Source organism: Andrena cerasifolii, chromosome 5 (genome assembly GCF_050908995.1).
Source record: "Andrena cerasifolii isolate SP2316 chromosome 5, iyAndCera1_principal, whole genome shotgun sequence".
Lineage (NCBI taxonomy): Eukaryota > Metazoa > Arthropoda > Insecta > Hymenoptera > Andrenidae > Andrena > Andrena cerasifolii.
The window spans coordinates 15,608,755-15,625,702 of record NC_135122.1 but is presented as its reverse complement, the minus strand read 5'-3'; the positions used below and the strand labels follow the sequence as shown (position 1 = coordinate 15,625,702).

Below are 16,948 nucleotides of genomic sequence, written 5' to 3'. Positions count from 1 at the left end.
AATGATGGCTGCGAAGGGAAGTGGGTGGGGCGCGTGACTTGAAAATTGGATAATCGGTTATTAAGAATAGTCGGTATTAATAATAAGAGAGGGGAGAAGAGGATTGCATTTTGAAGAAGACTTTCAACAGACACGGTAGTGTCTCGCGCCAAGTTCGATTATCGAATCTCAGTCATGGTTGATCCGATTAAGTTTTGGATGGTCTTAATGGATAGCTTGGGTTTGATTTACATGAGAAAAGTGTCTTCGTTTTGTTCCTACGTGCCTTATGAGCTGAGATATTTCGATGCAAAGTTGCAATTTGGCGAATTTTATGTAAAGAGATTTTCTTCGTTCGTCTGCGCGCGCGCGTATACTTGGCGCACCTTTTTGTACCTTTTTTAAACAAGGTAATTTTGTGGAGATAATAAAATTCCTTTGCTAGACTGTTTTACATTTAAAAATGTAGGCTAAAGAACAGAAAAAAAAACCTCGCGGGCGGTGGGACTGGAACCCATGACGTTCGGGGATTCTCTGCGTTGCCTGGCTAGCCGCGTTACCAATTCACCCTTCGCCGACTCCGATTTTAATCTTCTCCGAACTCTACGAATACCGAAAGCAACGGGACGCCACCTATGCGCCGATCGCGCCATAGGCCGTTCGCAAACGGCGGATGCCTACGAGCAGAGCTTTTAATTTCGTGCCAGCGAGTAGTATCCACAGTGGAAGCTTGCAATCGTTGTTCAAGGTTCCGCGCAAATGTCGAACGTGTCGATAGCGATACGCTCCCCGCCCCCACGGACGGCGACCGTATTATCCGCGTGCCCGAGTGCCAAGCGAACAATCAGTTACCGACCCCACTAATCGGATATCCGCGGTGCTCCGATAGAACCGGTCGAATCGAGAGCACGAGTCGACTGCGCCCGGGACTTAGGGCCCGCGGGAGGAAGGGCAGAGTCGCGGGAAGGGGGAGCGGGTCTCCGGGGGTTCGCTCGCTGGCAATTCCACGCGCCCACAGATTCGATTTCTCTCCTTCCACGTCGTTTCGTTCCGATTCTTCGCGCTGCGCTCTTCTAAAGAAGACGTTGAAAAATGAACAGGATGACGATTGTGATTACGACGGGAGGGGTTCAACGGTGGGGGATCGTGAGGGGGGGGGGCGCGAGGGAACGCGGCGCGAACGGGACGAGAGGGAAGACGATGATGATGATGATGATGATGAGCAAGTAGAAGATTAGCGTAGCATTAAAGGTGCCATCCCGCTTCCTTTATTTCGTGCCCCGTGAAGGATCGACCGACTGCGAATCAACGCGACGAACTTTATAAATGCGCCCTTGTAAATCATTTCCTCCCCTTGGGTGCACCTCGCTGCCCCCCCTCCTTGAGAAAACGCGACGACAGGGGGTTTGCAAACAATCGGAATCCCGGAGGATTCCGTGATAGAACGAGGCGAGGTAATTTACGAGGTCGAGTTGGAGATTGTCGCGGGCTCGAATCTAGCTAACTCCTCGTGATGTTACAGGGTCAGTTTTACATCCTCCAAAGTCCCTCCAACGATAGTATATGATTCGCGTTAAAAGCCCGCAAGGTGGTGAAAGGGCAGTGACATTCATAATACCTACTATTTTCGCGAAGATCGATTTGAAGATTGTCGAGTGATCGAATCCAGTAAACCCTTCACCTAAAGATGCCACTCGTCTTAAAAAAATAGTATGACTTTATCGAACCACTACACTTCTCTCTCTGCATTACTACATTTAACCCGTGTTTAGTAAACTACCTGTTTATTTCCGCGAAAAAATAGGTCCCTCGGAATGTTTGCCACCTGGGCTACTTTCCTTAAATCCGCCACTGCACCTAACAGTTTCCCTAAACTGGGGATGTTCCTCCAAAGAAATTAGAAAAAGACACACCACCAAAAGCGGTGGAACTCTCGCCATTCCTCATTACCGCGGACGCAAATTTCTCGCGTTCCATTCCAAGTTCGAAACGATCCATGGAACTCGATCGCTTTACGGAAACCGTATGGGAAACGCGCGTCGATCTCTCTCGCGGTACCGTTCCTAACCGCAGAGCGTGGCGAGGCATGGTTCGATCGGCGGTTTTCATGTAGCTGACTTTTTGCCCGTCAGCTAGACTTTGTTGCAACGGTACCGCCGTTGCGGGCTGAACAAAAAAAAAAGGCTGGGGAATAATGATGATGAGCGAGCCTGGGGTATTAACGCGGACCTTTCCACCTCTGGGGCCGGCTTTTCCGTAAATCGTCCGGCGCGGTAAAAATGGCAGGGGAAATTGCTCCGCGACATATTACCAGGGCTGATCGAATACGTGGAAGATGGGGCGCGAGCGCTGCTCCGCGAGCAATTTTATCGGGCGAGAGTGATACTCGGCGCGCAAGCGGGAACCACGGAGGCGAGACGATAAAAGGGGAGTGTATTAACTTCGATCAGTCTCGTTTCTCTTTTTCCTGGCGGGTTTATATCTGTGATAACGGCGTGTTCTAGTGCTAGTTCGAACGGCTGTTGCAGGGCCAAGCTGATGCTGAAGGGAATCGTCGCTGGAAACGGAGGCTTGTAAACGGGGAAATTACACGAGATCGTATCGGAATAATTAACTGGCGGTGGAGCGGAATATTGTGCTGGGACCCCGAGGCCGCCGATCCTACTTCCGTCGGTGAGTAGCCGTTTCAATACGTGTCGTTCCCCTGGGAAACGTGTCGATCGGGAAATCAACCACTCCTCGCGCCAATCACCGCGCTTTCCAATTAGCAATAAGATGATCTTGCGGTTCCAAGTGCCTAAACATCACACTCGATCTCTAAATCTAAATAATATCTAAAGCTCTAAATAAATTAAAATAAAATCCAGAGCTCTAAATAAATCTAAATAAAACTCGAAGCTCTAAATGAATCTAAATAAAGTCTGAAGCTCGAAATAATTCTAAATAAACTCCGGAGCTCGAAATAAATTTAAATAAAGTCTGAAGCTCTAAATAAACCCAAATAAAATCTGGAGCTCTAAATAAAACTAAATAAAGTCTGAAGCTCTCTCCATATTATCCAAACATACGTTACATATAACGCGGAAAAATGAAGATTCCGCAGCTCTCCTAATCTCCCTTAAACCTTAAATATTCCTTCAAACTCCTCACAAAATCCTCCACTATTAAAACGGAACGTCGCACAGTGGGCCGGATTTAAAATTTCTCACCTTTCGGGTCTTCCTTTTAAGATATCGGAATGAAGTTTACGCCTAAAAATAGGAAAAAATTATTCCTTCCTAATGATGTATAATTTAATATCTTTTACATTTATTTATTTTTTAATATTTTTAACTTATTTGTGTTAAAAAAAAATTAATTCTGTAAGCTCAGGAAACCCGTCATAAAGATTTTAAAAGAATCAGATGTGAAAATAACTTGGAAACGAAAAGTTTCCCAAACATTTTGCTTAAACCACTGTAAAGGGCTTTAAATAAGGTACCAAATAAACAGAATTAAATTTTTTTTTTAACACAAATAAGTTAAAAATGTTAGAAAATAAATAAATAAACGTAAAATATATTAAATTATACATCATTAGAAAGGAATAATTGTTTCCTATTTTTAGGCGTAAATTCCATTCCGATATCTTAAAAGGAAGACCCGAAAGGTGGGAAATTTTAAATCCGGCCCACTGTGCGTCGACCATAAAGCACTACCAACGTGAGCGATCGATGAAATCTGATATCACAGAGAAATCGCCACGTGCTTGACTAGCCTTTCCAAACTTCAGCGGCGAATATGACTGAGCAGCGAGCGCGGGCACGCGTGTCTGAAAAAAGAGGGGGGGGGTGGACGAAGGGGAAAGATAGGGGCGCGGTTAATCGACGGTTTATCACGGCGGAACGGGGCCTGTTAATCGAGAGCCGACATAATTATCATCGACTATTATTAAATTCTCGCGGACCGCGTGCGTTCCGCCGCCACGGGGATATATTTATCTGACAAACGTGGAAAGAGATGTGAATGGAAGAGGGGCGGGGGAGAGAAAAAAAGAGGCGAACAGCCGCGAAGGAAACATTACGCCTACATTTCGCGCGAGCTACGGACCCACCCATCGCCGGGGCCCGAGCGTGTGGGCCCCGCTGGTTCCGTGGCTCACGCGCGCCCATACATCAAGATCACGTTAAAGCCACTTTCTTAAATCAAACCGCGTGCCACTTACTTTATTTATCCGTGTTCCTCCTCCGCTCCACCCCTCGCCCCTCGCACCGCGACCGGGATTATCGTATTCCCGTTGAAATAGAAACTTTTCGACAGCCACTTTTCTCGGGCAGCTGCTTAGACGCCTTTCCCCGGCCCTGACGGCTTAATCCAGGGTGCTCGGAGATTAACGAGAGATTAAAGATGGAGGCTACATTGTAGGGAAGCTCGGAGATTCCTCGGTGAACTGTATAACTGGGGTATCTTGATGGAGGGATCTTGGTGGAGGGATTCGAGGGCTCTTAGCTCGTTCGTGGTTTATTTGGTCGAAGAGGAATTAACGAGGGACACTATCGAGGTGTCCAACTCCGATTTTTTTGTCCTTGATTAAAATTGGGATGGGGTGAAAGTAAAAGATACTTTGGGCCGTATGCATAAAAGCAAGTGTAAGCTTTTACTAGTGATTTTTCAAGCAAATACTCAGTTCCGTATGCAACAAAGGATGAAGTATTTATTAGAAATAGTTTTTACTAATTTTTCAGTAAATACGTAAAATACGTATGCATAACACATTGTACTTACTGAAAACTGCAAGTAAATGCTAGTGTTATCTTAAGTCTGAGGAAAATTACCGGGCAAACGGGGTAAACTACCCCCGATACTCGAGATATTCAAGATATCGTAGAGTACCGCCCCATAATTATACACATACTAAACGTCATACGATATACAATTTTTTTCGTATTTATTTTCATTCTTTAATATGTAAATAAAAATATCTAATTCCTGGGTGGTTCACGGGTAGCCAGATACCAGATATCTCGGGTAACGTCGAGAAATATAATTGGAGAGCTTGATAGGAGTTTAAGGATGATCTTCATTAACGTTAAAAATAAGCGGAAATATTTGAAAATTGGAAGAAACAAATCTTTATGCAATGCAATTTCTGTCTGATTTTCATCATAAGAAAAAGCTCCATTAATATCTTGGAAATTCATTAACTTTTGGCTAAGATTATCACTGAAATAAATCATGCTTAAATAAATGGGAACAGAGTTAACGTTGACTGGATCGCAAATGGTTCCCAGCGACCGCCGAATAATTCGATCTGATCCGCACGAAAAGCATCGTGAGACCCTCAGCCGGCTCCCAAAGCCGCTCCACCTCGCGCTGTTTAACATTAATTGTTCTCGTATCATTAGCCGCACCGCGACGGGCAACACCCAGCCGTAATTACCGCGAGGGATCGCGTTAATAACACCGTGCCGCGAACACGAGTCGCCAACGAGCGACTTTAATATCGGTAATTAAACGCGTCGACGTAAACGCGCCAGCCTAACGCAACCGATTGAATAACAACACTCCGGGCGCGCATCTAGAAACGGCCCCCCCTTTAATTCCGTTTCCCCGAAAGCGGGGCCCAGTGGTCCGCGCCCGTAGGTAGCGGCGCTAATGAAATCCGTCAACGAGGGGGTTACAGAGGAAGGCCTCCGACGACAACACGTCTCTCTTCCCGAAGATCGAACGAATGGACCGACCTGTTAATTAACACAAATTTCTTCACGAAAACTCGCGGTCGCGATGCAAATACAATTACGCCTTTCCAGGAACGTTCTAATTGACCTTACATAGGGAGGGAAAGCTAGGGGTCGGAGAGGAGGGGGCTTAACAAAAATGCCTGGCGATCCGAGACGACATCGGTACGAATATATCCCCCCCTTTGGCTTTCATCCCTGTGTCCCGGCAAAAACCCGATGATACGAAGTCGATGGCCGAACGGAGAAAAAGAAAGGGGGTCCAGAGCAGGGGGGGGGGGCTAACATCGAAAGAGAGGACAGAAGAGTAAGAGAGAGACAGAGAGAGAGAGAGAGAGAGAGAGAGAGAGAGAGACGAGATCGGGACAAAAACGTTCGAACCGCGGTCGGTTCCCGAGCAGAGTCACAGATCCCACAGCGAACGATAAAGGCTGGGGGCCCCAGACGAGACGACGAGGACCAGGGGACAGACGGAAGAAACGAAAGATAGGAGGAAGAAAGGCCCCGAAATCCCGGCCAGAGGAGGGGCGCGGGAGGAGCGAGGGGGGGGGGGCGGAGAAAGAGAGAATGTTCAGAAATGAAGCGGGCGGCAGTCGCGACCGAGGGGGGTAGGAGAGATGGACCGACTTTTACCTACGTCCGGCTGTTTGTATGCGTTCATCCGAGATCAAGTTTTTCTCGAGCCCCGAAGCTTCGGCCTGCGGCAGAAGCCAGCAACCGAGCAGCGACCAGAATCCAACTTGATTTCCTGGCACGCGGTTCATCTTGTCGTTTATTCTCTACCGCTCGTCACTCCGCGCCTACCCTCACCCCCCCCCCTCTTTCCCTTTGATCTTGCCCCGATCCCGATCCCTTCACCCTCCCCACGTCCCACCCTCTCGCTTTTGCCCGATCATCCCTCACTTATCGATGGAGGGAGAGGGGTGGTCGCGAGGAACACGTGCCCTTCGTCGAACGAAAAACCGAAGCCCCCCCTCTGGGGCCTGTCTACGCTTTCTCGGATTATACACGGTGCTCCTCGAGGAAGCACGGGCTAATTTACAGTGGGAAACGCGCTATCGGGAGGGGTCGATACACTCGGTGACTGGGAGATACCTTAATGGACCAAGGAACCGGGGAAAGTGGTGCCGTGACCACCTTTCCCTCGATCGATTATCGGCTCGATTGCCGCGCTTTCAACGACTTCCGTTCGGGGGAGGTCGTGCGCAGGAACGATCGGCTACAGTTTCAAGCTACTTTGTTTTGGGGTGGTCACTGTTACCAACCCTACCGATTTTTCCGTAGATCTACGGATCCTTTACTTTATCTACGGATCTACGGATTGTAAACTGTAATCTACGGATTCCTTAAGTACCTTCTTCATGAGTTAGTAAAGTTTTTAAAAGAACTTATTTTACTTGCGCATTATTTACCGTTGTTGCACACTATATTTAAAAATAAATTTTAGTTTGTAATGCGCACATAACCTATTTTGAATTTCATATTCAAAAAAGGTGGTCGACTACTAGCTATCGGACCGGTCCACTTTCAGAGGCAAGCAGTCGATTATTAAAGCATTCGGACACTTTATTTTTAACGCTAATTATTTATTTTTTCCGAACTTTTACACTAACACAACATTTTTAGTGATACATTAAATACATTTGATTTACTTCGATACATTTTATATATTTTATAACATTGATTGTTTATTTTTTTCTAGAACCTTTCATTCGAGTTTAGCTTTAAGTGGTCGACTACTAGTGCTTCCACCCTACCTACTTATTGTTAGTTAGAAATTTCGGTTCCTTATAACAGTTACTCGGAATATCGGTTCTTCATGGGTAACTGTTTCAGTCAGAATCGATTTTGAAACATTTATTTTCAGAGCCGTTTGAACCGTGGGAACAGGTGTACTCTGTTGTTTATAAGTATTTGCAGAAAATGTGATATTTAGTACAGAGTGGATACTTTCCACTGCTTTTAATTTTAATTCACATAATATACCAAATGAAGTGAAATCTCTTAGAGTACTTTTACGCATTTGCAACGATTTTCAGGATTATTCGACGCAGATGAATTACTGCGGATGATTGGCAGTGTTTGATGTTTTGTGTAAACTTGATTGGGTATCAGCGACAGATCCTCCGGAATCTGTTTACGCTCGTTAGCAACATTCTGATCCGCCTCCCACCCAAGAAGCACCCATCCTAATCGCAGTTTCTACCTGCAAGAGTGTTAGGGACTTTTGATCATCCTCCACCGCCGATTTCTCCCGCGATCCCGCCCGATATTTTCTCTGGGAGCCTCCATTATAAGCCATCCATTCTTCTTCGACACATTGTTCCTTTCACGCGCTCTCATCTGCCAGATTCCCCGCCGTTACTCTCCATCGCCGACTCTAATTACGTTAAGACCATTGTTACGCAACCGCGGTTCCCAGGCGGACGAATTATCGCGTCTGCCTTGCCCCGTAACACGAGAAGCCTATGCCCCTGACGCGGCCCAGCGCGGCGCATTGATAAATCCATCGGGACTCGTTGCACCCCGTGGAAATAAGTCCCATCGCCGAGGAGCAGGAATTCCACGGACTAACATTCGATCGAGACCAAGGTCTAAACACACTTATCGGTTCCATGACAGATCGGTGCTGAGGTGTCGGGGCGAAAAAGAAGATATATACGTGCCTCTTCTCCTTACCACTGGCCAGAGTTGGGGATTATTCGAATAAATCTTTATTTGGATACTTAATATATAATATCTCTATATATTATTATTAATATTAAACTTATTACAGTTTTTTATTATTAATAAAAATTTATTCGAATAATGCTCAACTCTGCCACTGCCACGCTGGCACTGATCTGGCAGGGAACTGATAAGTGAGTGTGTTTTTTCTGAATATCTTTTTTAGGGGGTTCGTTAACTAGGGTAAAGGACCCAATTACTGGCACCTAACCAATTACTGTCACCTTAAGCTATTTTATAGGTTGAATTGCATAATTCTTTTTGTGTATGACTTTACAACGTTTATTTATTCGTTATTTTAAGTAAAATAGCTTAAGGTGACATTAATTGATTAGGTATCAGTAATTGGGTCCTTCACCCTATTAATCGAAACCATAAAAGTGTCGATCGGACCCTTGTATCGTTGGTCATCTCTTACAATTAATAATCACAGCTCTGCTCGCTGCTTCAATCTAAACACTTCCATTATAAAACCATAGAAAAAATATATATTGCTACGCTTCGCTCTGACCGTTTATCGTAGCTCCAACGTAAACGCTGGGATCTAAAGGGTTAAGTCTCTCCTAACCACCCCATCTCTGAAATTTCTCCGAGCGAGAAACACCGATACACAATCAATACTGGCCCCTAGATTCCAAAATGGATGCTGCCTTATCCGCGAAAGAGGGGGCAACACAGTGGCAAGTGAAAGACGAGTCCCCGGTGGATGCAAAAAGCAGAGGGAAGAGGGCGAATGACTTTCAGAACGGCGCACGCGATCATTAATATCTCGGTGGATGATCAATCAAAGGGACTTACTTTGGTGGACGTCGTACTGGGCCTGGTACCGCCGACACCGATGGCGTACAGCTCCACCTCGTACCACTGGATTCCTGTTTCCCTGTCGAGTGCGGCGGCCGTCGACAATATACCTGTCTTCGTGTCCACGTCGAACAATCTGTCGACCTGGGACCCGCCGCTACCAGCGGTCACGTTGGTCACGTAATACTCGAGATCGACGGTCGATCGACGGCTCCTAGCGCGCACCCTCAGAATGCTCGTGCCTATCGGCTCGTTCTCGTAGACACTGCCCTCGATCTGGCCGCGGTGCTCCCAAACCGGCTGGTCCTCGTTATCCTCTCCAGCTACTATCAGCGTCAGATAGGTCTCTGTGGACCTACGCTCCGCTTGCACGGCTTCATCCGTGGCCCTCACGCCCAGTTGGTACTTGGACACCCTCTCAAAATTGCTCTTGGAGGACCTTGGCAGCTTCATGGTCAAGTGGCCAGTGCTCCTATGGATCCTAAACATATCGGAATAGTTGACGCTGGATCGAAGAAGCTCATAGGTGACCAGGCCGTTCGTGCTCGAGTCTAGGTCCCTGGCGACCAGCTGAGTCACCGTGATCTCCTTCTGGAACTGATGGCTCCCCTTCAGAGGCAGCACCACGGCAGACATGCTGACGAAGATCGGCGCGTTGTCGTTGATGTCCTCCACGATCACTATCACCAGCTTCTCCGCGGACAGCCTGGCGCTAGGAGGCTGCGCGCTGTCCGTGGCGACCACCACTAGCTTATACGTGTCCACCTCCTCGCGGTCAATAGGTAGCAAGGTGTGTATCACTCCCGTCGCTGGGTTTATACCGAACCTCCGCACCTGGTCCTCCGGGTCCTGGCTGGCGATCGAGTACGTCACTACTCCGTTCTCGTTGGAGTCGGGGTCCTCCGCAGTGATGGTCACTATGGGCGTGTGCACCAGGATGCCCTCTCTGATCTGTCTAGCTATGGCGGTGTTGGGGAAGACCGGCGGGTTGTCGTTCGCGTCGATCACCTCGACGATCAGGGTCGTCACGGAGCTGAGCCGCGGATGGCCACCGTCGCTGCAGCTCACGTTCAGCGTGTACCTCTCTAGTTCCTCGTAGTCCAGGGGTTTCCTCAAGTACAACGTACCGGTTAGAGGATCGATATAAAATGTGTCCCGCCTGTTCCCGGCGGATATAGCGAAGGTTAGCTCGCTGTTGGGCCCCAGATCGTTATCCGTTGCTTTGAACCTAAGAAGCTCCGTGTTCGTCGGCGTCGTCTCCAGAACGGAGATACTTGATTTATTGTCCACGAACAAGGGCACGTTATCGTTCTCGTCCAGCACCTCTATGTGAACCGTGGTGCTCGAGGAGAGACGCGTCTCTAAACCAGCATCATGCGCCACCACGGTCAGAACATAAGTGTCAGAAGTTTCCCGGTCCAGTTCCCTGAGCAGAGAAATCTGCCCGGTCGCCTCGTCGATAGCAAAGTGCCCATGCTGGTTTCCGTCCTCCAGTGAGTAGAACACGTCTCCATTCAACCCTTCGTCAGCATCAGTCGTGTAAACCCTGAGCAGCTGGGTTCCTGTAGCTGCACCCTCGTTCACCTGCACCCTGTACGGCAGCCTCTGGAACTGCGGGATGTTGTCGTTGACGTCGGTGATGTAGATGACTACCTTCACCCTATCCCGAAGACGGTTCACCCCGTTGTCAGTGACGGTGGCTTCTAACGTGATGTAACTGCTGCCGGTGTCAGTCACCAACAGCTCCCTGTCGAACACACGCAGGGACTTGATGAAGCCGTTCCTGGGGTCGACGATGAAGTCCTGCTGACTAGGCGGCAGGGAGAACATGAGGTCAGCGTTGCGACCCACGTCTCTATCAGTGGCTAGCAGTTTCCCCACGAAAGTGTCCGGGGGTTCGTTCTCACGCAGATGGAAGATGAAGCTGGAATTGGTGAACTCTGGTGCATTGTCGTTCTCGTCTATGATGTGGACCACCACTGGGACCACGGAGCTTCTGGAGGGGCTGCCCTGGTCGGTTGCCGTCACCTCCAGGGCGTAGTAGTTCTGTTCCTCGCGGTCTAGGACGTTCTTCACGTACAGCTGGCCATCGGGGAATATACCGAAGCGATCTTCAGCGTTGCCATCGGTCACGCTGTAGAGGACGCGTCCGTTGGCTCCGAGGTCAGCGTCAGTGGCGGTTAGAGAGAAGAAGCGGTCGTTCACTGGCGTGGACTCCGGCAGTGAGGTCTCGTAACTGGTCAGCTTGAACACCGGCGTGTGGTCGTTGACGTCCTCGATCGTCACCCTGACCTGATGCTGAGCGGACAGTGGCTGGTTGCCGGAGTCCGTAGCGGTCACCTCCAGGTGCAGCACCGTGCCTGGAGCAGCCCTCACAGGCTTGTCCAGGTATATTATACCGGAGTTCTCGGCGACCCTGAACTGTCCACCAGGGTTATGCGTGAGGGAGTAGATTATCCTAGCATTGGCGCCAGCGTCTCGATCTCTGGCGCGAGCTAGACACACTTCCTGGCCCACAGCTGCGTTTTCTTTCAGCGGTACCTCGTCCCCTATCTCCCCTTTAGGGAACCTGGGCGGGTTATCGTTAACGTCCAGGACGGTGATGTTCACTGAAGTCTGTCCGTAAGCGAGACCAGCTCTGGCGGATAGTTGCAGGCTGTAGTAGCTCAGCTGCTCCCGATCCAGGCAACCAGAGGTGCTGATGGTCCCTGTACTCTCGTCTATCTTGAAGTTACCCTTAGGGTCGCCGAACACGATAGCGTACGAGACCTTGGAGCTGGCGTACTGCGTCACCTGGACAGTGCCGACTTCCCTGTTGAACACAGTGGCCATGGAGCTACACTCTCCTCTGTCTTCGGCTATGCGGAACTCGTAGCCATTGTACGTGTCGAATTCCATATTCTCCAGGTCCTCTTCGCGGATGATCTCCACCAGGGCGTTCCTGCTGGCCGTCTTGTCCCCAGTGTCCTTCGCTGAGATCTTCAGTTCGTAGAGGGTCTTATGCGCAGCCCTGAGGGAGCCTTGAAGACTGATTTCGCCAGTCCTCTCCTCCACGACGAAGAGCCCCTCACCACTGGACTCTAGGGTGTACCTCACCTGGGCGTTCTCCCTAGCGTCATCGTCTGTCGCCGTCACCTTGCCCACGGAGCTTCCCGGCGGTGCGTCCTCCGGAATGGGCATCAAGTACCTCCACGGGTAAAATACCGGCGAGTTATCATTAACGTCCTCCAGAGTCAGCACCACCGTCGCGGTGGAGGATTGCGGCGGGGTGCCCTGGTCCCTAGCGATCACCAGGATCCTGTACTCCGCTGTGGTCTCTCGATCCAAGCCGATCTTCGTGGTCAACTGACCAGTCAGCCCATCCAGCGCGAAGGTCTTCGGGTAGTCCCTGGACACGCTGGAATGGAAACTGTAAGCGACGCTGCCGTTCGTCCCCTGATCATTATCCACCGCTGTGAGCGTAGCTACCAAACTATGCGGTGGCGTGTTCTCCGATAACGTCACCTCTACCACGCTCTGGGAGAACCTCGGCGCCTCGTCGTTCTCGTCTAGGATAGTGACCTTGAGGTGCGTAGACGCGTACTTGGGATTGGGCCCGCCGTCTCTAGCAGACACATGGAGCTCTATGCTACCCTGCACCTCTCTGTCAAGAATGGCCACTGTGGTGACTAATCCCGTGTCCTGGTCGATAGAGAACCAACCCTGCTCGTTACCCGAGTCGAAGTCATAATAGATCCTGGCGTTCAGGCCCGAATCGGCGTCCGTGGCGGATATGCTGGCGACGAAGCTGCCTGTCGGCGACAGCTCTGACAGCACCGCGGAGTATTCGCTCTGCTGGAAGACCGGTTCGTGGTCGTTGACGTCGTTCACGTGGATCACGAGATAGGCGGTGGCGGACCTCGGCGGCGTGCCTTTATCGGTGGCCACCACGGTCAGATTGTACTTCGGTATCTCCTCGCGGTCCAGGCGGCCGTTAACGCGCACGATGTCGAAGCTTTGGGTGATGTCCAGCCGGAAGTGGGCGAGCTCGTTGCCGGCCCGGATCTCCACCGTGGTCTCGCCGTTCAGACCCTCGTCGTTGTCTATCACGGCCACCGCGGCCACCATCGAGTCCTTCGCCGCGTTCTCGTCCACGGTGGCGAAGCCCGGCGTCGGCGGGAAGTAGCTGAACTTTATTTCAGGATCGTGATCGTTGGCGTCCAATAGATTCACCGTTACGTAGGTACGACCGTCCTGTCTCGGCGAGCCGTGATCCCGAGCGAACACCGTTATCACGCAGCTCTTTGGACAGCCGCCGCCGGGACGGGCCGCGATCGTGCAGCTCTGCTGAGGGCAGTCCAGAGGCTCCACCGTGGTGATCGTGCCGGTCTCGGGGTCTATGGTGAACTGTCTCTCTGTGTCTGGTAGATAGTACGTGAGCTTCGAGTTGTCCTCGGAATCCTTATCTGTGGCATGGACCGTGAGCACTTTGGTGCCTACCGGGGCGCTCTCGTTCAGCGCCACCACGTAGTCGCTTTGCTGGAAGATAGGCGGGTTGTCGTTGACGTCCAGCACGGTCACGTTCACCAGAAGGTAGCCCAGCCTCGGCGGCCGACCCCTGTCCCTCGCGCAGACGTTCAGCGAGTAGAACTCCACCTGCTCTCGGTCCAGTTTACCAGTAGTCTCTAGGTGCAGGTAGGACGTTTCCCCTGTGGGGTTGCCGGTCACCTCTAAGCGAAACTTGCCGTCGGTGTTGCCGTCGACGATGAAGTAGTCGTCCACCACACCGTTCTCCGGGGTGTCTCTGTCCGTAGCTGCGTCCAGCAGCAGTTTCGTACCGACCACCGCTGATTCGGAGAAGCTGACGGCGATGCTGGACTCCGGGAACTCGGGATCGTTGTCGTTGATGTCCAGCACGAGGATCCTCACCTCGATGGGGTAGGTCGGCTGGCTGGAGAGCACGACCAGATCGAACCTGTCGCTGGTCAACGCCTCCCTGTCCAGCACCTTGGCCGTTCTGATCTTGCCGGTCTCAGGATCCAGCACGAACTCCTGCGGCGGCTCGTTGAACCTGTAGACGAAGCCGGGCTTCACTGGTATCACGCCGACCAGGGTCCCCTTGGGCTCTCCTTCCCTGACCTCCAGCTGGACCCTGGTGTCCACCGCCCTGCTCTGCATCGCCAGGCCCATCGTGGCGCTGTCCTGCAGCAGCATCGGTGACCTTCGCGGCACCAGCCGCATCACTCTTTGAGGTAGCTTGCGCGTCAAGTACTCGGGCGCGTGTTCCAGCACGCCGTTGCTCGGCTGGCCGCCATTTTGGTCCACCGACAACAGTCCCAGGACCAGGGCTAGGACCATTGATCCCCTTATGATCATCTCTTCTGTCCCTCGAACGGGCCCCCTTCCTTAGCCAAATTCCCCCCGTGCTTGGACGACATAAAAGTTCGCGGTCCCCGCTCGACCCACTACCTATCGCTCTTCTTCCTCATCGTCCCTGGCAATCTCATGCCCTCCCCCCACCCCCCTCGTGCTCACGTGACCGGTGATCGAGCGCGGAACATGGTGCACGGGGAGCAGCCTCTCTCGGCTGCTGGATCAACGGGTAGACGAGCACAGCGAACGCTCCAGGGATTCCATTCTTCTCGGCGTCCGCTGTTCCTTCTTTCTTTTTTCCCCTACTTTATTCCTTTTCCTTCGTTTTCGTTTCCCGCGGCCTCCCGATCGACGAGCCTTCGACTCGGCCACGAAATCGGATTAAGGATGCCGTCCGCGAGGTGTGGGCGCCCTTCCTTTTTTACTCGCTTCGTTTTCGACCCCTTCGGCTGCTGGAAAGTCAGGCGAGCGCCAGAGGAGAGACCCGAGCCGACAGAGGGGGCAGTGAACCCGCGCGGAGCCGCGCCTCGCGAAACGCGTCCGCAGATGCTGCTTCGGCTCCGGATCCAGCGAACTTTTCCAGCCGCGCGCCAAAGGGGGAAATCGCCAGCGATCCGCTGCGGAGGAATTCCAAGGATTTTACTTGTGCGCCCCCGTGCCTTAACCGTCACTGGGTTAGGTCTCTGTTAGGTCTGGAGGAGACGCGAACTACCCGAGAGGAAAAGTTCAGACGCACTTGGCTCTTATCACCGTGTCAAGAGTACACACCACAATCGACACCAAAACACGAGGGCACGCGTGTGGAGCGCTGGAGAATCCTGCCTACTGTTCCCGTGGAAGCACCGTGATCGCCGGATCCATCGGACCGGCTGGATCCGCGCGTAGATCGCCGCGTAGTTCACCGCGATGAAATCTCACTCGCGCACGACGCCGCTGGTGTCCGCGCACGGAAACGTTCGTATCACCACGGAGGGATGCTAGGCGCGAACGTGCGAGCCGCGAGGATCCCAAGCGTACCGCGAACCAGAGCGGGAGAAGAAGAGAGCCCGAACAGAGGGAGGCGATACGGCGAAAGAAAAAAAGGGCTGAAAAGAAGGCGTGTAACGTGGGCCGTGTGCGCGACGACGTAAGGCCCCGAGAACGCACGACGACGAAGAATATCACCTTCCCGAGGACTGACCTGACTCGACTGAACCGAGACGGTCCCAGAGCCTTGCCGCTGCCAGGAGAAGCATTCTTCGGACTGGTCGACGCCGTCTCTCTCCGATCCATCGGGCCCCGGCTATGCTTCCGTTTCTCTCGCTCTTCCCTCATTCCTCCCTCCCTTCTCGCCGTTTACTCCTTCCCCTGCGCCGAACTCCTCGCTCCTCTCTCTCCAGCGTTCCATCGATATCGGCTTCCCTCCGTCCCACAGTGGGGAAATTTCGCGATTTTATGACCAAAACCACAAAAATAAATTTTTCAATTCGACAAAATGAATGCAAATGTCGGTTGAAGAACTAATATCAGTATTAAATGCCACCAATTTTACTGTTAAATGTTTTAATACAAAGCTCGTATAGACTCGCAAATGTTTATGTTCACGTGAGGTTAGACCGATCGCAAAGAATTAATCCAGATTTTCAAATTGCTTCAGACACTTACATTGTGTTATCCAAAGATCTGAAAATAATTTCAAGCAAACTCTGTTCGATTGTTTGTATTATGTATGTTTGTTTGTCGTCAGAAGCGATTACCCTTCTGCTATGCCCTGCTGCAGTGTAGCAGAGGCATGCTCTAACAAAGAAAAAAGTGTATAAATGTAAATAATAAAAAAATCTTTATCGTTCGTTATTTTTGTAAGTGCTGTTTTTCGGATAATTTGGTTTCTCGTATATTCGAACGTAAAAGTGCCGAATTTTATATATTAAAAATAAGTTTTCAGGTTTTGACCACGAAAATGGATATAGTTCTTCAATTGACATTTGTATCAAATTTGTAAAATTAAAAAATTTCATTTCTGTAGTTTTGGCCATAGAATCGCAAAATTTCCCCACTGTGCGTCCTCGAAAGAAACCTTCGCGCTCCTTGTCCCTCTTGAGTGTCCGCTGTCCTCTCCACCTCTTCGCCTACCCTCTATCCACGTTCTTGCCCCTCTCGCTTCAGCTACCACCTCTGCCTTAAGGCCCTCTCCCTTTCTACAGTCGCGCTCCTTCTTCCACCACCGATCGGCATCGCTCGCTCTCCTCGTCCAACGAAACACTCGTGGGCCCTCTTCGCTAGCTAAGTCCCTTTTCCCTCTGAACGGTGAACTCCCCGATCTTGTTCAATATTTCTCGGAGTGACTTGCCGGGTCTATTTGATTTTAACAAGAGTGGTGGTGTGGGTTTTCT

General features: G+C 50.9%; 2 protein-coding genes across 2 annotated transcripts in view; one reads left to right on the top strand and one right to left on the bottom strand.

The window, feature by feature from the left end:
- Window positions 1–15,109, bottom strand: part of Ft (cadherin-related tumor suppressor fat) — a 93,506-nt gene extending 78,397 nt beyond the window's left edge. Inside the window, exon 1 of the mRNA XM_076812795.1 lies at window positions 9,222–15,109. Coding sequence (XP_076668910.1) covers window positions 9,222–14,579 — 5,358 coding nt within the window. The 5' untranslated portion in view covers window positions 14,580–15,109. The remainder of the gene's footprint in view (window positions 1–9,221) is intronic.
- The window catches only part of LOC143369158 (nuclear RNA export factor 1), a 29,868-nt gene continuing 15,428 nt past the window's right edge, over window positions 2,509–16,948 (top strand). The window contains exon 1 of the mRNA XM_076812739.1: window positions 2,509–2,652. The gene's annotated coding sequence lies outside the window, so the exon portion shown is untranslated. The remainder of the gene's footprint in view (window positions 2,653–16,948) is intronic.